This window comes from Leucopleurus acutus (genome assembly GCF_964270905.1).
Source record: "Leucopleurus acutus genome assembly, chromosome: 3".
Classification (NCBI taxonomy): Eukaryota; Metazoa; Chordata; class Mammalia; order Artiodactyla; family Delphinidae; genus Leucopleurus; species Leucopleurus acutus.
Window position 1 is genome coordinate 98040381 of NC_139145.1, and position 23160 is coordinate 98063540.

The 23160-nt window shown below is 38.9% G+C and overlaps 1 protein-coding gene across 1 annotated transcript in view; it reads right to left on the reverse strand.

Moving 5' to 3' along the window:
• The window catches only part of ERAP2 (endoplasmic reticulum aminopeptidase 2), a 39332-nt gene extending 16536 nt beyond the window's left edge, over window positions 1–22796 (reverse strand). Inside the window, exons 1-10 of the mRNA XM_082835295.1 lie at window positions 22385–22796; window positions 19743–20435; window positions 15875–16013; window positions 12208–12342; window positions 10299–10419; window positions 8042–8196; window positions 4932–5045; window positions 3450–3581; window positions 3089–3220; window positions 679–747 (exon numbers count right to left, since the gene is read on the reverse strand). Coding sequence (XP_082691421.1) covers window positions 679–747; window positions 3089–3220; window positions 3450–3581; window positions 4932–5045; window positions 8042–8196; window positions 10299–10419; window positions 12208–12342; window positions 15875–16013; window positions 19743–20293 — 1548 coding nt within the window. The 5' untranslated portion in view covers window positions 20294–20435; window positions 22385–22796. The remainder of the gene's footprint in view (window positions 1–678; window positions 748–3088; window positions 3221–3449; window positions 3582–4931; window positions 5046–8041; window positions 8197–10298; window positions 10420–12207; window positions 12343–15874; window positions 16014–19742; window positions 20436–22384) is intronic.
• Window positions 22797–23160: the final 364 nt, after the last annotated feature.

A 23160-nucleotide genomic window follows, 5' to 3' on the forward strand; every position in this document is an offset into this window, starting at 1 on the left:
ACCCACCATAAAACCAAAAAACCAAAAAGTACTCTCCGTTTTATTAACGACAGAATCCAGAGAAGTGGCTTAAGAAGAAATGTCTCTCTTTAGGGAAGCTTTTTAAAAATTCCAATAGAACAATATTATATCAATAGAGGTATATGGAATGGAGAACAAAACCTCTAGCTTTTTAGCTTCTAGTATGTATTGCTGATCACTGAGTGATGCCGAATCTCCCTTTGAAAACTACAATTGATGGGATTACCATAACGCTTTTTAAAAAGTTTGCCTTTTCTTTTTTCCATGATGACTTCCCAGAAGTAAACAAAAAGACAGGGCCTCAAGAAAGCCATTCACTCTATTTCCAAACTTAACAGATTTGGTTTGGCATTTTTCAGAGCCTAGAGGATGCCAGTGCAGCAGTAACCACTCAGAAGAATTTTGAGCTGAGATATTTTTAGCTAGCAGCGGGGTTGTGGGAAAGCTGAATTATAACAACAAAAATATAGTAGTAACAGCGTCACCCCCCTACATGGCCTGAGCATTCTTTCTTCAGGCAGCTTTGTTTCAAGGAAAACTGTGGAGTCTCTATTTCTCTCCAGTTATTTAAAGGGACAGTTGGGCGACTTTACACACTCACTTTGGGCCAGGTGATGAGCCAAATCTCTTCTACTCTACAAGTCTCTTTCTACTTACTGTGTTGCTTGCTGTCTTGGAATCGGAATAACAAAATCCACCAGATGTAGAATCACTTTCTAAACAATCCTATAAAACAAGAGGAAAAGAGCACTGCCATTTTGGGCACTGATAGTTGGCTGAATATGCATGTTAGACATGAAGGCAGACATTTATTAGCATAGGTATATGAAAATTTAGTTCATCTAAACATGGTAATAAGCATAGCAATTCATTAAAGAATACATAGAATTTACTCTTTTTGTTTTATATGTATAATTGATGTTATGTGACAGGATGCTGAGTTAGGTATTCTCAGGAATTTATCATTTTCCTACCACAGTCTCTTTTTTTTTTTTTTTTGGCTGTGTTGGGTCTTTTTTGCCGTGCACAGGCTTTCTCTAGTTGCAGCGAGCGGGGGCTACTCTGGGCTTCAGTAGTTGTGGCTCGTGGGCTCTAGAGCGCAGGCTCAGTAGTTGTGGCGCACGGGCTTAGTTGCTCCGTGGCACGTGGGATCTTCCCAGACCAGGGCTGTAACCCGTGTCCCCTGCACTCGCAGGCGGATTCTTAACCACTGAGCCACCAGGTAAGTCCCCCACAGTTTCATTTGGCGTCAGAAGGGGGTCACCTAGAATTTAGGACCTTTAGGGGAAGTTTGGATGGGAGACTTCCCTGATAACCAGGAAGAAGTTGTGATGTAATTGAAAGAACGAATACTGGACTTAGAGTCAGAAGACAGATTTTAAGTAATGACTCCATCATTCACTTGGTATATGGTCTTGAGCAAATCTCTCCCTTAGCATTAGTTTTCCCACCTGTAAAAATGGGGTAAGAATGCCTACCTTACCTTCTTGAGATGGTCATAAGCATGAAGTGACAAAAATTAACATAAGGGTGCTCACCGTTAACCTAAAAGAATCCTGTAATTATTGCCCAAATATCTCCTTTAATCCCCTTTACACCCACTACCCACACCAAAGACAGATTCTTCCTTGCTGAAAAAAGGCTTGGTTGATGTCTACACACAGAGACACATACACAAGTACACATCATAGCAAAGGAGAGGGAGAAGGAGAGGGGAGAGAAAAGCAATGTAAGGCTTGTTGTTGACAACCTGAGGGAGAATTGTGGAGAAAGAACATCTGGATCAGCTGCAAGAGGTGATGAAAATGGATAAGGAGCATCTTTGTAAGTATTACAAAGGATCGTGTAATTTGATCCCCTTTAGGGTTTTCAAGAAATGGGGGTAAAATGTTTGAGCTACTTTGAAAAAAAATTTTAATTATTGCATTTGTCTCTTTAACCACAAACTCACACATAAGTTAAACCTTGAGGGTCCAGACTTACTTAGGGCACAGAAAAATCAAATGAGATAATGCACATAAAGTTTCTTTTTAAACTGTGAAGTGCTATACAAATATTGAACAATATTATTACTGTCCCTGGGACATCCGTGCTTATAAAGGAGAGAGAACCTCTTCCAAGTACAATGACTTAGGGTTCTTCTACCTGCAGGCACAAGCTCTGCCAGTTCATTACTTCTATAACAAAGTATTGTCCTTGCATTTGAAAATCTAAGAATATTTTAATAATTATTAGAATCATCTGAGTTGACTGCATGTTTTCTCTGTCTTACCTACTATACTACGTGAATCCCAATGACAAAGAGACCATATGTTCTTAATCAATCATTATCTGATTATAGGGTCAATAGAATGCTAAGGGCCTGACATGATTCTTTCTCTTAAGCAAATTTTGCTTATTATTATCATTGTTATTATTGAACCAATGGAAACCAATAAAAGAGAATGTCACTGGATGGAACAGATTCATAAGTGCACTTCTAGGCATTCAAGAGCAAGGCAAATCAATGAGGGCTGGAGCTGTCTGTAAGGAGGAGGTGAAATCTCAGCTAGATCTCAAAAGACGGACAGCACCTGAATTGTTGGAAAGAAGAAAGAGCACTTCGGGTAGCAAGAGCACTAGAAACAGAGGCATGACGGGGATTGAACAGGATTTCTTCCTATGAGGGAGGAGGTGTGTCTCACTCAACAGAGAATACAGGCTGGGAAATACATTTGAGCAAGGAGAGTTCAACCTTAAATTTGGGAAGAGAAGATCAGGTGTTACATGAAGGAGTTACAAAGTCATGAAAGATTTGGAAAAAAAGACAAAAGTGTAGGGTCAACCATAAAAGGGAAACCAAAGAGAAGGAGGTCAAATATTGAACCCTTGGGGCTTAACTAGTGTGGCATCTTGGTTTAGTAAGGTGTCAGAGGAAAAAAAGAGGTGCTGCCTGCTTACCCTTGGCAGTGTGGCAAGTGAAATAAACATTTGTTGCCTGACAATGTAACTATTTATAAACCTTCATAATTAGCTTGTCACTTTTTAGGCTGAACAGCAGTCTACTATAACTTAACAGAGGACTTACATCTGACAAACTGCTCCACAAATCATCATTCTTAGCATTTCTATAGCTGAACTTCTTTAAGTAGTGAATAATTCCTTTCTTGAATTTCTCCTCACTCAGAAAATCCTTGAGCATATTCAAAATACAAGCTCCCTAAAATACAAACAAAAGCAAAGAAAAAGAAGATAAAGGAAAAGGTAGTATATGTTTTTAAAGGAAACTTACATTTTACGGAACATGTGTAACGTCTGATAAATGAACAGCAAATAAAAACTGAAACAGGTAGCAATAACCTGGCACCAGCAACTTAAACTGTTGATGTTCTGGCCTCATTATATTTCTCCCAAAAGCAGAGCTTCCACTAGTCCACAGCATTTACTACCTTTTTATAGGAAACAGCATCAAACATTTCCTTTATGTGAGTAGAGGTTTCTGCTTGATTGGAGAGAGGATGGGATGAATTTAATGAATCTCTTTTAATTACTTCAAAACACATGTCCAGAAAATCGTCATCCTAAACAGGAGAGAAAATTTTTTTCAATTTCCATTTGACATTCTCAGCAATAGGAAACATGATAGGTCTTATAAGATATTCTCAGAAGTAGGTATTCAATATCTCTTACAAGATGTTTCTTTCCCCTTATATATTCCCCTTTCACCAATTCTCTATTTTGTAAAGGTATAAATTCGACATTCCCTCAGATACTGCCTGAATGTTTACCATGAGCCAATCCCTCCGATACAAAAATAAAACTAAGGTTCCCATTGAGTGAACACGTGCTGTGTGCCAGGATCTTACATCCATCATCTGCAATCCTTTCAACACCCTGCAAGGGAGATGCATTGCATACATTTTACAAGTGAGAACGTATGAAGCTTTGGGATTAAACCACAGATGCAGCACATAGCAAATAAGAAGACACTGACTTTGAATCCATGTTTGTCTGTAATTGTACTGGACCAAATGTCTACCTCAAAGAGCTAATTATCCATTACTAACTACCTTGATATGTGCTGTTCAGACCCTCTTGTGCCTATTAAAAAAGACATGTTTGAAGAAATCTTTTCACACATTTTGGGGAAATTAACTAACCCTTTGGAAATTCTGGAGGAGTGTGTCCCCAGTCATGCTCAATTCAGGTTACATGCCAAGAACTCTGTACGGGATCTATAGCCATGGGCATTGTCTTGTCCTATATCATTGTATTTGGACAGTGATCCTTTCCTCTCACCCCACATACACAGCTGTATATTTGTGCTATTTTCACTCTCTATCCACAAACTTTAGGGTGAGGGATTTATGTTGACTGTTCTCTAAAACCTCCAGTGTCTCATCCAGTTCTATCATCTGTGTTATGTGCCTCCCACCCCATTCATATGCTGAAGCCCTAGCCCCCAGATTGTATTTGTAGATAGTGCCTTAAAAAAGAGGGGACTGAATTAAAATGAGGCCATTAGGGTGGGCCCTAATCCACTCTGACTGGTGTAAGAAGAGGAAATTTAAAAACTCAGACACCAGAGATGTGTGAGCACAGAGAAAAGACCATGTGAGGACACAGTGAGAAGACGGTCATCTGTAAGCCAAGGAGAGAGGCTTCAGAAGAAATCAAACCTGCCGACACCTTGATCTCAGAGTTCTAGCCTCCAGAACCGTGAGAAAACAAATTTCTGTTGTTTAAGCCACCCAGTCTGTGGAATTTTGTCATGGAAGCCCTAGAAAACTAATACAACCTGTTTATACAAAACAAAACACCAAAGATTCAAAGACTCAATGCTATGTTCTCTTTGGCATTCTCTAAAAATTTTAGTAGTAAATTAATGATTCGTTAGGGCATACAGTATGACATACAAAATTGTGACTTACAAATTGTAGCTCTGGATATGTGACGTTAACAGAGATAAGTTCCATGTATGTTGCAAAACCCTCATTGAGCCAAATATCATTCCACCATTCCATTGTAACCAGGTTGCCAAACCACTAGGAGGAAAACACTCCATGTTATTAGAAGGTAAACAAATATAAAAAATTATTAACTATAGCAAAAAATATAATGGGTGGTAACTTCTTTCTTTTAGTAGCTGAGGCCTCTTCTCTATCTTTGCTACCCTTTTCTCTCCGCACAGCCTCCTTTTACTGATTTCCCTGCCTTCGCCTCTCTCCACATTTTTGCTTCCTTCAATTCTCTTTCTTTGTTTTTGTTCTTTTTTTTTTTTTTATGGCTCACAGGCCCAGCCGCTCCGCGGCATGTGGGATCTTCCCGGACCGGGGCACGAACCCACGTCCCCTGCATCAGCAGGTGGACTCTCAACCACTCCACCACCAGGGAAGCCCACTTCTCTTTCTTTGTGTTCATATTGTCTCCAACTTCCCAACTTCCATTATATCCTCACTATATTTCCTAGATATTAGATTTAATATTAAGGAAGAAAATGAAACATTGCGTAGGGTACATTTTGCACAATAAGTATAATCTCACCTTGTCATTGACTTATGGTGATGGTCTAAGGAGAAATATAAGCCAAAATATTTTGGGTGAAGTCACCTTTTCATATTAAGTAGCAGGTACTTAAAAGAATAAAAATTCATTTAGGACTTTCAGATTGTTACACAATATTAGTGATGACCAAATTTACTTGTTGTCCTCTGCCCCAATTTACTTCTAGGGATTAACTTGGCCACTAAGGTGAATAAAAGCCTGAGATTTTAAATATATATAAATAAAATTAAAAGGATGCAAAAAGATAATCTAAATAGAAATTTACCCTTGACCTATATTTAATCTGTAACACGTTTTAAATATTATTATTTTTATGTATTATTATAATGTATCTATTTGGCCTTTGTCATATTAGTGTGTGTCCGGTTTATCTATTTTAGGATTGCAGTCTCCAGGACTGGAAGCTTAAACAATAAGATTCTAAGATCCAGAAGAGTCTTGTTACAGTTACAGAACACAAACCACTAGATCTGTAGCTTCTAGAAACAGTTCAAGCTCTATACCTTTTCTTACAGCCCTCCTATCATATTGCAAGTGGGCTCCAATCTTCTGAGGGGGTTCTGTGAGAAGGGACAGCGGGTATTTCCTCAGTTTGAGAAGTGATGAACACAAGAAGTACAAGCTGGTTATGGTCATTTCACCAGTCAGTAAAAGTAGTTTATTCATTCATTCAATAAATATCTATTGAGAATCTACTATGTTTCTGGCTCTATACCATATGTTAGAAATACAAAGATGTATGTAAGATAGCCACTGCCTCAACACAAATGGTGGAGGTCAACTGGTAGACATACGCATGCAATAAAGCATTATTGGCACTATGATCTATGTCTGTACAAGGGACAGAGGAGATTCCAGAAGGAAAAAAATCAGTTTTGCTGGGAGAGTGTGTAGAATAACTGGGAAACGATTCATTTCCTTAGTCTTGCAAGTGGTTCTCAGGAATATTGGAAGTGGGGTGTGCTCTAAGCAGATCAGGTAGCAGGAGCAAAAGCACAGAGGAATGACACAACCTCGCCTGTTCAGGTACTGGCAGGTAGGCTGGGATGGCTAAAGCTAACGGTGTCGTTCAGAGATGAGGCTGGAGAGGTGGAGGCGAGCCGGGTCCTCGGGGCCTTGTTTGCCACACTACGGATCCTTTACTCACCCAGGCATTGAGAGTCTTTGCCAGGGTTTTACACAGAGGAGTGACATGGGGAGACATGGAGATTAATGGGGAAACAAAATAGTCAAGGCCATCGGGGCCTGCTGCTTCAGCCCTGAACACTGCGTCCCCGTAAAAGAGAACTTATTACAGGAAGGCCTTAAGGGAGGATGGAGCCTCAAAAGTAGAGCTCTCTGATTATCTCCCTATAAACACTGGGTAGAAAATGTGGAATACCCAGACTCAGTTAAGTGCTTTAGAGCTTCCAGACACTAATGATCAAAACCCCTAAGATGGGCCAGAGGGGAGATGCTAAACCAGAGGAAGCTGTTCATATGTTCTCAAAATACAGTGCTGAGCATGGCTCCTATGTAACTGGGTTCTTAGTTTGCTGCTTTAAAAAAAACACACAACCCCCCCTTATTATTATTATGGTCATGATAAAGGATAAAGTTAAACATTGAAAAATAAGAGATTTTACCAGTTTCTACAATGGAATGATATTTGCCTACATGGTAAAGGAGAGTTTCCAGTGCCTTTAATAATTCACCGCATAATGGGGAATTTTCAGAAATGAAATAGAGTGGAAAAAGTCTCTGATATCTGTAGAGCTAGTTTTACTGTTTCATATTTGTATGTAATACAGTGTTGATAGATGGGCCTTGGAAATCTTATTCTGTAAGAAATGGTAGCAGTGGTGGTCATTGTCACCATCATTAATAGCTAACACTTACTGAGTACCTACTGCATGACAGACATAGACACTTATCTGTAATCCTCACAACAGTTTCAAGAAGCAGGAGCTATTATGAACTTAATTTTATAGACGAGGACACTGAAGTTTAGAGAGTTAGGTAATGTGTCCAGGGTCAGCAGCCCATGAGTGCATAGACTTGAAAATACTTCATTATGGCTGAACAATCACAGATTCCAGTTGAAAGGAGATTGACTTTGCCCTAGATTGGAATGCCACCGTATTAGAGGGTATAAGGGGAAATATTTTTAATAGAAATCTCTATTTGTAGCGTTTCTAATTCTGTGCTTTATGTATCTGCATGGTCTTCACTTTTCTTTACTAAAAGACACTTGGAGGCTTTGCCTTGAAGGGTTTTAGAGGATATAGTGGTCACTTGTGATAAAATTCCTGTATGAGACCCATTGTCTAGAGATTGAATATTCTTCTACTTGACATATTATGTTTGGCTTGATAATCCCTAAGGTCCCCTCTGGAAGTAAAATGACATGATTTTATGTTGTTTCAGGAATATTGGTGGTGTTCTGCATAATGCTCTGTTGAACCGATGCTAAGAGGATGTCATGAGTGCCAGGTACCTGGTGCGCTAGTTCATGAGCTATGACTCTGGTGACCCACAGTTTGTCAGAAGTAGAAGAGGTCTTGGGATCAAAGAGCAGTGACGTCTCTCTATATGTGACAAGGCCCCAATTTTCCATGGCTCCACTTTCAAAGTCAGGAATGGCAACTAGATCTAAGAAATAAGAACAACCACACTTGATCATTATGGCTTCCACACCAGAAGTGGGATTTGCTTCCTCCTCAAATATGTTATGAACCATTCAGTATATATAAGCAGATTTTCTGAAAACATCAAGAGTGTCTTAACATTGATATGATGTCTTGTAGTTGCTGAAAATAATCAGTATTATCAAGCAGAATAAAGTCTATCAATAAAGTTTTGGTTGTAGGTGAAGTAACCTATTGACATTTAATCACTTTTTCCTAAAACTAAACTATGAAAATACCTTGAGTGCATTACTGCTGAGAAAAAAATTCATTTTAAAACTCTTCTATTTTATTTTATATTAGTACTACAGAAAAACTTTGAAAATATGAGGTATCAAATAATTTCTAATATGTCTGGAATTCAACAAAACATATAATGAACTCATTTCTACAAAAAAGAAAAAAAGGGGATTTTAATTTCAGGGGAACACCTTTTAGGAGCATCTCTATAGTCAATATTTCAATCAATATTTCTAGCGCATACAGCCTCTAAGTGTCCTTCTAAGGCAGTAGAGGAAAAAGGCTGTTGGCATCACTTCTTTCTGAGCTCAATTTCCTTTTCAACATTGATATTTCCTCTACTTCTTGACAAAGTCTTAGGGAAAAAAAGTGAAATTTAATCATGTTTAAGCAACTCAGATATAACGTAATTTATATCATATCTGTGTGTGAGTGTATATATATATATATATATATACCCTCTGCCAATGACTTCATATAGATTAGAGAACTTCTGGCTAATATTTAATCTTGGACTTCTTTCTGTTTATTCTGCCAGGCCATATTGGAAAAATTACTGCTTTTTGGCTGAAAAGAAAGGTAATTTTTTAAAAGTTTGAAATAAATCAAGTCACTTGCCTTGCAATTACAATGTCTGGAATTAGTATTGGTTAATTCTAGTGGATAAAATCAAATATTTATAATGCAATCAAAAAGCAAACTAGCACTAGTAAAGATTAGTATTCATTAGCACTTCAAATGTGGGAATAACTCCTTTTCTAAATTGCATTGATGATTTTATATTAGTTATATTATTTCCCAAAGCCATTAGAAATGCTTATATCTGCTCAATTTTTTCCTAAGCTGCATGTTTCCTTTCAGTTAGTTTTATTTTAAATACATTCACTTCATATGATCTTCAAGGTTGCATTTTTCAAGAGCAACTTAAGATTGTTGATAGCTGTTATTTGATCTTTCCTTGATTTTTGACAGAGAACAGCAGTGGACTGTGGGTAAACTGATTTAGTATATCCGTACTAAAAGGTGTATAGAACCTGCGCCATAATAATACAGTGAGACTCAGGAACTGTAGGGACAACCCCCTGGAGATGTCTTCTGATGGTCCCTTTTAACTGTCTAAAACTGTATGGAGGTTGGGCAGGAAAGGGGAGGAAGGACATGATAAGGTGTGTGTTCTAAAGTCCCAAAGAAAAACAATGTTTTGTCATTGTCAGAAACTCTAAAAATTAATCTATATAAGTTATAAATTTTAAGTCATGGTTTTTATATATTCTGCAACATAAAAATCACAATTTTTAATTTTTAAGATAGAAAATTAAAACCAACCAAGATAGCCTGTGTGTATTTTCTCATATAAAGATCTATGACTACTACATTCAAATTATCTTTTTCCTCGAAATCTTTTTTTTTTTTTTAAGTCTGTGCCACAGTCTTATCTTCCAGCCTCAGACACACGGTAGATAACAGATGGAGGGACAATTTTCAGCTATTTACATAAACCTTCGGCAACTTTTATAAAAGATTGCTAGTCTTGTACAAATATGGTACAGAAGAAAATATATGCTCCAGAAAATTCATCCATTTAAATCTAATACAAAATGCAGATATTTTAATATTAAACCTTATAAAAGAATAGAGAAATGAACCACAGTACTTGGGCTTCTCATAATACTTTATTTTCTACACTCTAGGACCATCTCTGAGGTACAAATTATTGCTTTCTGGGCTAACTGAACGTCTTCAGTGCTCATTTAAATCACATACTAAGAGGGACGAAATCAAAGTATGTTCTAAAAATAAAGACGATGATGTGGAATTTGAACCTACCCAGTTTTGCGAGTGGATAGTGGATATCGAAGTAATTTTCGTAAAAGTCCAGCAGCTTCAATGATGCTTCCAAAGCATAATGTGTTTGACTCCATTTGTCTGGGGCTGCATGGATGGACACCTGGGAAATGTTGGTGGGAAGAAGTGGTCTTTGAAGGACAGCTCCTTTGCACAACTCCATTCCTAACAGCCCTCACCCAAAGAAAGGCAGACTGTATTTTTCAAGAAATTATTGAGATACCGTTAAACATGTTGTCAACAGGGGATAAGATGTTCTGTAAAGTATTAAAGCAAGAATCACTCTTGAAAATTACAAACAACCCTGTATTTTCTGTTACAGTACATTCCCTAGGTGCTAATCTGTACATTTTAAGCTATGAAAACCTATCGCCTCATGAGAGCCCACTTCAGTTCATCACTATCATGTACTCTAGCACTTGAGAATAAACCTTCCAAAATTATGACCACCAACACAATTCAAATAGAACATAATTCTATGAGGTGGAAAGTCTTCATGAACTTATTCGAACCACCCTCTGTCGTGTTTTCTTTTCTTTTTTTTTTTTGATTATTGGGTTTTTTAAAAATTTAAATTAATTTATTTTTATACAGCAGGCTCTTATTAGTTATCTATTTTATGCATATTAGTGTATATATGTCAATCCCAATCTCCCAATTCATCCCACCATGTCATGTTTTCTTTAAACTCAAAAATGCCCAAATATGTTCATTGAATCCCTGCAAACTATTAGCTATTAAGTGGAAGAAATAAAGTTAGATTCCAATCTTCTTGGGTTTCAAGTACAGTGTTGCTCTCAGTTCATAATCTGCTTTCATGCTCTGAGTTAACTGAAGTTCCTCAGAAATTTTATAAGAAGGATATATTAGTGACCACAGTGGAGTACCAGGCACTGTGTTAAATGCACACATGTAAAATCTAACTTAATCCTCTCAATCACCTCATGAAATAGGTGCTATTGTCTTCATTTTACAGATGAAGCAATGGAAACACATGGAGATTAAGTAACTTACTTCAAGCCCCCCATGCAGAAAACTGTAGAGCTGGGACGTGAATCCAAGGAAGCTGACAGGACCCTGTCCTCTGAAGTAAAGTTCCATCTGACCTCTCACGCATCTATATCTCTGCACATATATATATGTGCAGAGATGTATGTAGACACATTGCTGATAACATGTATCTACATATCCAAAGGTATAATATGTATGGAAATTGTAATAGCCATTTTATTGCTATTTTTCATAAGCATTATTTTATGGTTCTTTGAATATGTTTTTATGTCTATAAACTGGTTCCTCAGGGTAAGGAGCTCTTTTTTATTTTTCATGTCTTCACTGATAGTCGCGAAACTTTATAATTATTGGGTACTGTAAATTTTTGTAAACAATTAATGCTCTAAAAATTATGAAGACCTCCTTTCACTGAGGAAATAAACTTACAGAAAGCAATTGGAAACAATGTAAGTGTCCTAGAATAAGAAGCTGATTAAAAAATCCTTATGGTACCTCTATGCAGTAGAGTACAATACTATTAATTATTAATATTATAGAAATAATTAATGGCATTTAATTTTTATGGCATATTATGGTGAGCTAAAACAATCATAGATTATTTTGTAAAACATATATATAGTCATATACAGTATATACAGTTACTGTATACACTCATATACTGACAGACTTATAGAAAATACTTGGAAGGCTGACACAAATATTACCAGTAATTATATCTTGGTGATGGGATTGCGGGTAACTTATTTTTTATCTACCTCTGTTTTTGTAAATAAGCATGATACTTTGATAATAAGGAAAATAACCTTAAAATAAAGAAAAGCTCATTGCCTTCAGGACACTATTCTGCACTGTGTATGAAATGAGAACCCAAACTCACCTTGACCCCTGACGAGGCTGTGCCACTCACAGAGTTGAAATCACAAACTATGTAGGCTACAAGGTATGTACTCATTTTTACAGTAGTTTCAAAATGATCTTCCAAGAGGCCTCCTTCAAGTTCAATTGTCTTAACCTACAGGAAGGGAAAGAATCAGTATTTGAAAACTGGAGTATTTTACAAGAATGCCTATGACATAGGCTACGTAAATTAGAGGAAAGCTTGATGTTCCGAAGGACATGTGATCCCCTTATAGGAGATCAGTGGACCCTTCACAACATTCTGTGGCTTCACCTCTCTCTATTTCTTTTATCTCTAGACTCCCTCGAAGACACAATGTACTACTTTGGGATCTCGAAATGATATCTATTTTGTTGCTTGAAAGCATAAAAATATCTTAGATGCTTCTGCTTTCTTGAGATGCAATAATCTCCAACACTGGCATCAATTCAAGATTTGTACTTCTAAGCAAAAATGCCAGAGAAGAGTCCCTTTCCCTTTGTTATATAATAAATAAATCTCTGTTGCAGAAGGAAATGGGAAGCAAAACTGTGCTAGATGGTTTTTTTGTTTTTTTCTGTGCTAGATGTTTTGCATTATCTTTTAATTCTCCTATTATTTGTGTGTGAGGTAGGTGTTATTTCACAGGTGAGGAAACAGTCTCAGAAATGTTAACTGAATTGCCCAAGATCACACGGCTAGTTCCACGGCAGGATCAAGATGTGGATGTGACCGTGTGACTCTAAAGCCATTGCTCATTCTTCCACTCGCTGGGTGACAGCTTGAGTCATAGTCTTATTTTATCTTTGCTTCATTGATTCAGCAATGAAAGCAGTCAGGCCAAGGAGATCATTAGCGATTTGAGCTTCTGCCTATCTACTGAGGAAGGAAAGAGTTTTAAGGCTACAGACTGGTCAGCCGCATCCATCAAATTCACTGAGTAATTACTGAATTCTATCTTTATTTGCCCTGGATAGCTTGTCCCAGAGACGGTCTTCACCATGGTATGATGCCCCTAAATTCTGAACGGACACAGATCCAGTCATCTGAAAATACCACTTTCTTCAAACTGAAAACAATTCTTAGACTGGCTTGTCCCTTACCCTCTCCAACCTCCTTTTAAGGCATCTGGTTTGTGGCAGTGCTAACCACGGACTATTGAGCATGTTTTATGTGTTTGTATAAGATTGCAGTTTGCTTTGGCAAGAAAAAATAGCTTGAAGTATTATCATAAACTGCCTTGCCTACGTCAATGACAAATGTGTGTGCTATTAAATTCTACAGAATTCTATCAAAAACTCAATTCCTAAGTTTCAATAAAGCAGGAAACACTGACCAAATACTCTAGGAAAGGTGGCAGCATGCGTAGGGCTGTAAGTTTTACCTCTGTTCAGAAAGTTAATTTTGTCCAACAATAATCTTTTTTAGGGGTCTGATTCAACCAGAGTTCTATGGGTACATACTCCTAGCAGATGAGAGGGTTATGGTAGGAGCTAGGGAGGGGACGTGATGACTGTGGTCCTCTGACCAAACTCAGCAGCAAGACCCTTTTGTCAAGCGTGTAGATGGGTGAGGGGAGGAAGGGGAAAGGTTGTGGGACTGTGGGGAAACGAGTCTGTGACACTGGACAGCTGGTGGCAGAGACAGGAGACAGGTGGGCATTCCCTCTGATTTCTCCCCTCCCCCCCAGATGAAGACGTAGTCCACGGAGGCTGCGTTTTGTTCAGGAACCTGGAGTGACCCATGTTGATCAACATTGCCTTAAATGGAAGTATTTGGGCTGTTAGTATAAGTCCTTCCAGGATGGTGATGTAAGCTCTAAGTATAAAACACTTGTTGCTAGAGAAGGATTTAGCTGTCTTCTCAATTTTGGCAGGATTCTACTTGCATAGCAAGTGTCACCAGCAGGTGTGTGTTCCCTTAAGGAATGAAGGGGACAAAGACATGCCCAGAATATATGCTGCCTCTACTAGTGCTTGGCTGACCACCTCACTTCCTAGTGTTCTTAACTTGTATTCCTACATTCTTAACTAAACAAATTGAGAACTTAGTATGTGTCGCTTCTTCTCACCAGTCCATAACCCATCTTAAGCGCTGCAGCTATTATCCAAAGAGTATGGTTGTAGCATTACTTCTGTTCTCCTTTTTTTGGATCACCATGAAAGTCTGGGTTGGGCGTGCCAACGAGAAGCAGAAACTAAAGCCAATATTTGCTGAAAAAGGCATGATCCAGAGGACTGGCCCAGTCAACTGAGGCAATGCAAAGTTCAAGGATTATATGAAATATTTTCAAAGTTTTCACTTATTTTTCCTAAATATGAGAAGTTACTGAAGGTTTCTGAAGATAGAAAACTGAGACTCTAATATAACTGACAATTGATGTTTGCATCACATTTTAATTAAAAGGCATTACTAACTGTATTTTTACTTTATCCTCCATGATTACTCATGTGAAAAATTCTGTTAATAAAAAGCTGCCAGGAAAGAGACTGAACTACCCTTAAATGAACATCTGGTTCATAGAAAGAAGACTTGGAGCTAAGTAGCAAATCCTTTTTACCTGAACATGAGGAGGCAAATTAAATTGCTGTCTGTATGATCGTGGAAAAACTGTGGGATATATGTCATGTGGAGTGTGTCACTTTTCCCCTTGATCTGCTCTGCAAGTATTTCAAAGCAAACACTTTTCTAGCATTAAACAGGAATCTGGGGGAAATTTAGCTTATGGACTCATTTCCCCAGTTCATCCACAGAGGACAGTCACTGTGGAGGGCAGAGAGGAAACTAGGGTGGAGTCACTGGCTGGGTTATGATGACCTGGATGCTTTCTGAGCTCATCCTGAGGAAGCACTGTCTGGAGAGCCTCTATTTTTATCCTACTTTCTAAGTAGCAATGGGGAAATATTTTACATTTCATTCAACAGCTCAAAAGGCAAGCATATCATTAGTGAGGAAATATCGAATGAGGCTCAGTGTCTACTGTGTCATTCAGAGTCTCTGCATTTTGAGTATAAATATGACTCAAATAAAAGTGTTCAGAGGTCTCTCTCAATTAAAAAAGTTTATAACTATGAGATATAATTTTCATAAATAATTTTAAGCACTACGCGTGGAACTTAAAAAAAAAAATTTCTACGTTATATCACAGACTACTAGATCAGAATCTCCAGGATGGGGCCCAGGCAAGCTTCTCTAGATCCTTACCACTCCAAATGTGGTCTCTGGACCAGCAGCAGTGGTATCACCTGGGAGCTTGTTAGAAAGTCAGAATTTTGAGCTTTACCTCAAGAACGACTGAATCAGAATCTGAAATTTAACAAGATCCTCAGACAACTCATCTGAAAATTAAAGTTTGAGAAGTGCTGTTCTGGGCAATTCTGAATTTCATCGCTAGCCAAGTAACACTGATTTAAAAGAACTCTGCTTCCATATAAACACAAATAAAATAGAAATCACTTTATGTAAAAAATAAAGCTTCTTGTGAAACAATGCCCAAAGAGAATGATGTTAAAATCTAGATGGATTGGGGTAATGTAATATGTAGAAGGATCAAAAACAAATTAATGGCTTAAGTCCTGAAAACAAACAAAATATTAAAACACAACAAAACAAAGACCAAAGTTCATTTTGAGAACAATTCCCCAAAGTTTCTAAAATTGGCAAATACCTTTGGCATGTTGGATAGGGCAATGTGTCTGCTCTCTCTTCTTATCTTGATTGAAAAGTTTGCTTTGAACAATGGTTCATCAAAGCAAGGGAAAGCCATTCGTGCCTGGGTTGGCTCAAAATCCGTTACTGCAATTGTTCTGTGAAAAGAAGTACATTACAAAAAGAATACACAAGTGAAGTCAAAAAAAAAAATGAATTTGTACCTTCAGAACACAGCTTATCAAACCTGGAGGTGATACGTTTGATTTCTCAAACTATAACCTTAGAGAATCCAGAATCTATTTTTGAAGAAAATGAGGGTAAAATTTTGTTTAGTAGCTGCCAATCATGAATAATGCATGGCGCTGGGCACTCTATTTACATGATCACCTTCATACTCATAGCAGAGAAGGATATTGAGGCTCAGAGAATTTGAGTGACCTTACCAGGACGCTTAGCTAGTAAATTTGCTGAGCTAGTCATGCCCAATTTGACTTCCAAATTGACTAGGAAATTAGTAGTTTAGTGTCATCACTAAACCTGAGCAGGCCTCAATCAGACATTTGAATACCTGTGAGATGAGTGATGCCTTAGGTTGTGTTCCCAGGAAGCAGATCCGGATTTATAAGAACAGGCTGCCAAGAGAAACAGGTAGGGCTTCCCTGGTGGCGCAGTGGTTGAGAGTCCGCCTGCTGATGCAGGGGACACGGGTTCGTGCCCCAGTCCGGGAAGATCCCACATGCCGTGGAGCGGCTGGGCCCGTGAACCATGGCCGCTGAGCCTGCGCGTCCGGAGCCTGTGCTCCGCAACGGGAGAGGCTACAGCAGTGAGAAGCCCACGTACCGCAAAAAAAAAAAAAAAAAAAAAAAAAAAAAGAAACAGGTAAAGGAGGGAGGGAAGCGGGACAGGGAAGAGGAAGAAGTCAGGCCCGGTGCCAGCTTCAGCTTCATCCCTGCGGAGCTCTGGAGTGGAAACCACACCTTCAAGTTTTCCCCTAATGGAGGCAAGGAGCTGGGCTTTCATATTCTGTATCGTCATTGGCTAAGGGTCTTCCTGGGGGACCCAAGCTTCCCCCCCAGACACGTCTAGCTCTCTCTGCTTGCCGGCAAAGCAGGTTCAGCCTTCAGACTATAACAGGTAGATAGATACTCTGACAAATCTCTATACCCCATCACCTTGATAATGCTTGAAATGATATAATTACAGATTTATTATTTGGGCTTTAAAGCTTTAATTAAGCAACTCTGGAGAGCATATTTTGATTGAAGAAGGAGAGCAGAATAGAAAAGCTCAAGGGACAGATAAAGGCTGAGAAGGGCCAGGAGGAGGGAAAAGAGGGCCTGTCACGATAATGTTGCCTCCGTCTACTGTATTTCTATAATACAGGCTGGAAAAGTGAGACTTGGAGCTAAATGCTTTGTTTGGGGCCTCGGTATTACTTGGATTCAGTAACAGGTCCTACAGAAGTAAAGGAATCTCAAGTACCTGGAATAATTTTTACTAATGTGAAATTTTGATTATAGTTAAGTCTTAGAATGGAAAAGCCCAAACTTTAAGATCTTTTTTGCTATTTACACAATTTTAGTGCTGCATGCAAAGTAGTGACTTCCTGCTTCTCAAAGAATTATTGTTGACCGAATTATTTTTGTATTTTAAGTTAAGTTGTGTATGTATGCATGTGTGTGTGTGTGTGGGTGTGTATGAAAAATAGACAGAGAGGTAATAAAATGCTGCTGACACTGTCCTGCAAATCATCCTACATGCGAAGACCTACTAGGTGACTGAGTATGAAGAGAGCTGACTAATTAATCATAAGAAGAGTCAGAAATAGTCTGCAGTTAATTATGGGAGGCATGTTACTTTCCAAGCTTCTACTCTAAAAAAATCCCCCTCTGGTCTCCCTCATCTCCTCAAATTATATCCTTAAAATGTATTTCTTTTAGGTGGAGGTTTTGTCACTTGAAAAAAGTGAAATAAACCATCACTGGTCACATGGTACCTCAGTGAGAAGCTGATGTTTCCTATCCAATACTGTGCTGGACCTGAGAATAGGCCTCTGAGAATTGAGGCTGCAACGAGGGGAAGCGTCTCCAAGGGAAGGGGAGGTGGGCCTGGGGAAGGGCTGTCCTCAGTAGACTGCTGGGGGCTGTGGGGTGGGCATGTGAGCTGCAGAGGGCAGTGAGCACCTGAAGTGGGGAAGGGGAGGTAGGCAGCAGACACTGCGGGGCTAAAGTCGCCTACCAATATCCACTCCCCTTCTTCAGTTCCAGTAGAAGCCTGATTTTGTTCAGGAAGGCAATGTGTCTGATGAAAAAATCACTTCTCTAGATTCTCTTGCAACTTGGTGGGCACATGACTTGTTCTGGCCTAGTTGAAGTCATTGGGTGAGAAATCGTGGTAAAAGGAGTCAGACTCAGCTGGAATGTTTCTTTTTGCATTTTCCTCTCCCCCATCTCCCCCTTTTCCTGCCTGGAACGTGGACTTGATGCCTAGAAGTGCAGAAATCATTTTGTATTAGGAGGAAAGTCATATGCCAAGGATGGCTGAGTAGAAAGATACGAGGAGCCTGGGTCCTGGATAATATTGGTACACACTGTAGCATACCTGGGATGCCCTACTTCTGGATTTCTTGCTGCATGAGAAAAACAAGTGTGTGGCAAAGCCATTGTATTGGGGGTTTCTCAAACTGGCAATTGAATACAACTGATAAAATGTAGGAGAGCACTGAAACCAGACTCCTCTCCCCTCTGAGATGGACCCTGGCCCTGGACAACCACATCATCCCCTCTGTGAAGCATCCTTGGTTCCTCTCTTTCTCTTGCCTTACAGAGTCAATGTCAGCAAATTCTGTCTGTTTTACACTTGAAAACAAATGCCAAGTTCAATCACTTCACTCCATAAGCTGCACCACTAGCCTGGCCCAAGCCAACATCCTTTCTGGCCTGAACAATTGCAATGACCTCCTAAAAGACTAACCTGCTTCTACTTTTTCCTCTCTATAATGTACCATCAACATATACTTGATCTTTATGAGGCGTACATCACATCAGAACTTTCCAATGAAGTGCCATGGCCGCTGAGTAAAAGCCTAAAGCAAGAGGCTCTAAGTCTCTCTCTACATGATCTGACCCCTCTCTACTCTACTTCTCTCCCTCTCTCATTGTCCTTCGTCTCTCAATCACTCCCGCCTTACAGACTTTGCACTTGCTGATGCCTTTGCTGGGAACACCGTGCCCTTAGACGTCCTCATGAAAGTTCAGGTCTCAGTTTAAATGCACTTCCGCCTCACCAAGAACTTCCCTGACCACTCAGCTAAATTATTCCCAATCCCTAGTCTATATCTCACTACTATACATTCAGTGCCTAGAACGGTACCTGGCACATAGCATGGGCTCAATAAACATGGAGCTGATCAAATAGACCATATTTCTCAGTTCTCCAAACTGACTTGTTTCTGTCTTCTGGATTTGAGTCATGCTGTTTCCTGGGCAATGTACATGCTTTCATTTCCTCTCTCCCAACTCAAATCTTATGTACATTTCCTTTTGGTCTCAGATCAAGTCTAACCTCCTTTGAGAAGCCTTCCACATTTCAGCTCTCTCTGCACTGACCATCCTTTCCCCTAGGAGATAAACATGTCAGTCTTGTCATAGTCATATATTGGCCTTTCCTCCTGGTTATTCTCTCTCTAGCCACTTATGCCTCTGCATCCTGTGTTCCCATATTTATTGTGATTTCCTTTAGGAATGGCAGAGCTTCTCCTTCTGAGTTTCCCCATAGTTTTTGGGCTTTTCATAAATGACTACTGAAGCATGCTCCTGGCAAAGAGACATAACACATAAGAAAAGTATCACAAAAGACTATAAACAACTGGAGCTACATCTTACCTTGTTTCACCACCAAGAGTTCTGTACGTGCTTTTATAAAAGCCTTCAAAACCATCAGCTAGCTTGGCCTGGAAGTCAATAGCCACAGAATATCTCAGGTCAGCCATAAGTTTCTCTGGAATCAGCAGTGCAATTTGTTCATGAGCAGGATAACTCAAAACAGTTAGCTTTCTCCCTGGTCTCCTGTATCTCAAATCTTCCTCTGACTGAAGAGTAACATTCATGATTTCAAGATCTTTGCTGTGCAAGATGATGAATTGGGTGGCATCTCGAACCAAGACTTCAATCTTCTCAGATGCAACAAAGTCCAGGGAGGTGAGATTTGGGTGGACAAAAAGGTCATAGTGGAGGGGAATGACCATGGTGGGGAGCCTTAGCTCATGCCAAGGAAATATTTCCCCATTGATGGCTACTGGGAAAGCCCCACGGTCCTTATTGAACTGATCAATAGATGAACTTGTGAACTGAGAACAAATACATATTTGGATGACTGCTGAGCAGTAAAATCCTATGGAAATATTAAATATTAGTTTTCTGCGTGAATTAGCCATTACAGTAGAATGGAATACTAAATCTATTCTCTAGAAGACAAGTTAATATCCAGGCTAAATCTCATAGTTCTCCGTAGCACCGTGTTGGCTCCAGTTATGTCACTCGGGATCTGAACAATATGTTTCAATAAATGGACTTAACCTAGAGAGAAAGAAAAAAAAACATTTATAGCATGAAGAAAAAGATTTCAATTTATAAATATAACCTGAAAAATAGGCATATGTGAATTGTACCAAATATCGACAAAATAAAGTAGAAATTATCATCTGGGTATTATAAATAAAATTTTTTTAGGGCTCAATTGAAGGGACTCTGCCTTAAAATTACATCTATGGAATCCCCTCTGCATTCTGTGCAATGGGCAGAAGGTAGGTGTGTAAATTCATTGCATGTTGAGCATTTTTAACATTTGGTTAGATCATTTTAAGAGTGTCTGGATACCTGAACATAAACTGCACAGGTGTCTCTATTTTGTCTTAATAAGTCATGAAGAATGCTCAATATTCTTTGGATACCAGATATTACTATTATCAATGGCTTTGAACTTCACCTCTTTCAATAAATAACAGCTGAATGGCCCAATTCTATGGCTGCTGGTATAAAGGATGCTGGTCAAGCTAAGTGTTTACCCTCAGTTTATTTCCAATATATCAAAAGCCATGGAAATAAAATTTCATTTATAATATTCAAACAGAGTATTTTTAAAAGTTGCTTTGGTCTTCCTCATCTCAGGCTACCTTTGAAAACACAAATCGAACTGGACTCACACTGCCTCTGTAAATAAAACTAAGACAATCTCTTCTTGTTAGAAGGGTAACACTACAAAACATAAAATAAGGACAAACAATATATGTGGTTAATTTAGGTACTCAGTTCTGACACCCACCCTGTCACCTGCCTCTATTTACCTTCTCCCTGCTTCAACTTAAACCCATGAATGGTTTCCTTTCCTTTTCTTTTTTATCATTAACACATTCTTTTGAATTAATTGTCTAAACAGTTACTTCAATTTTCCAATTTGCAATATTAATGCAGATCAACAAATATTGTTAAAGAAACAAAGAAAAAGAAGAAAATAATGGTTAAATAACAACACTCCTCCCCTCTTTTTAGACAAGCATTAAATTATTGCTACCAAATCCCAATGTTCCAAGGGCCTCTGAAACCATAATTGGTCTATTAGCTTGAACTTCTGATGGTTTGAAAAATGAAATTATTTATTTGTTAGGTCCTGGGCTTGGGAATCAGAGTGCCTGTGTCCCAACTCTAGCTCCATGGTACTTAACCTGAATGATCTTGGGCAAATTTTCTGATTTTTTTGAGCAGCAGTCTCCTCGCCTATAAGATAGGGTAGTGGTTGACACTAACATTGAGAGGATTAAGTGTAATAATTCATGTGAAGAATACGGCACAGCACAGCAACTAGCATGTAGGGAGCATGTAATAAATGTTAAACATTAAATTTTTATTGTGGTTACTATAACTCACATTCTCTGGCCTAAATTATGGTGCTTTGCCCCCACATGTAGCAGACATACCCAAAGGAAGTTATATTTTTTTGGTAAGAGAGGAGAAAAAGGCCTTGATATTTACTCATGTAGTCTTTAACTTTAGAACTGATAAGAACTTTAAAGGCCAGCTAGTACAAGTCCTTCGTGTCCAGATAAAGAAACCGAGGGTCAGTGACTCTCCCAAAATCACATAGGAAGTTTGAAGGAGAATCGGGACTAAAATACAGTTCTTTGACCCTTTGTCTAATGGGTTTTCTATTATACTGTGCTTTAGTGTTTTGAACAACACATCCGGAGATGGAAGATACAAGAACTGCAACAAACATTTGGGAAAAGCTAAGAGAATCTCCAAAAGAAAGTGAGTCAGTTAAACAGATTCTTAAATAAAATCCTATCCTTAACTGCACTGCACGAACTTTCCAATACAGTAGTGCCAGATTCACCCACCTTCCCCAGATCCCCACCTTAGGCTGCAAGAGCTCCTCAAGACAGAAGTTTTATACCTTCAGTTCAGGTCATTATTCTCACTGAAAAAATAATGATTTTAAGACAAAGTCAAGAGAAATGTTGATGTGTTACCTTAATCCACGCTGTTGCAGATTTGAATGGAGGGGAATTTCGTTTTGCTTTTACTTTCTATTAGGGTAAGATTCAGAACTTTGCATAACTGAAATTAACAAGCAGTTTCAGAGTAAAAGTCACACCACAGCATGGGCACATGGGACTCCAGCAATCCCAGTGACTGCTGCTCCTGCTGTTTTATCCTCCCCACCCCCATGTCCCCAGGTGAAGCCTTCAGAAACTAGTTGTTTTGTTTTGTTTTTTAATGCTGAGTTATTTTAAGACACGATCTTGAATTCCTCACTGTGCTGTGTCCATATTACTGTGAAATATGACCTCTGTCCAACCACCTGGAAAAGGTAACTCCCAGCCAGCTTCTATGACCTTTAACAGAGATGATATATACCCCTGTCTTATGTCTATAACCTCCTGCCTCTGGGCATAAAGGAGCTCTCGCCCACCTTTATGTCTCGCCATCTTTCTTGGGCCTTCTTTTCCTCACCATCCTGGATATGGGCCTTCCACAAAGATAAAACCTCTGTTCTCTGCTCTTTTCCCACTTTACTGTTCCCTTCGGAGAATATGTTCAAGTGCAGAGATTTCTTATTTCCCCTCACCCATCCCACATTTCCCTCTCCTGATCTCTCCTTCCAGGTTTCTTCCGCTGCAGTTCCAACAGGCTGATGAACTGTCTTCATGTGGATGTTCTGCTAACAACTCAAGCAATGTCTTCATCCCCAGATCAGAGCCTTTTGCTTTAACTTCATCTGCTTCGAGCCTTCATCCATTGTCTA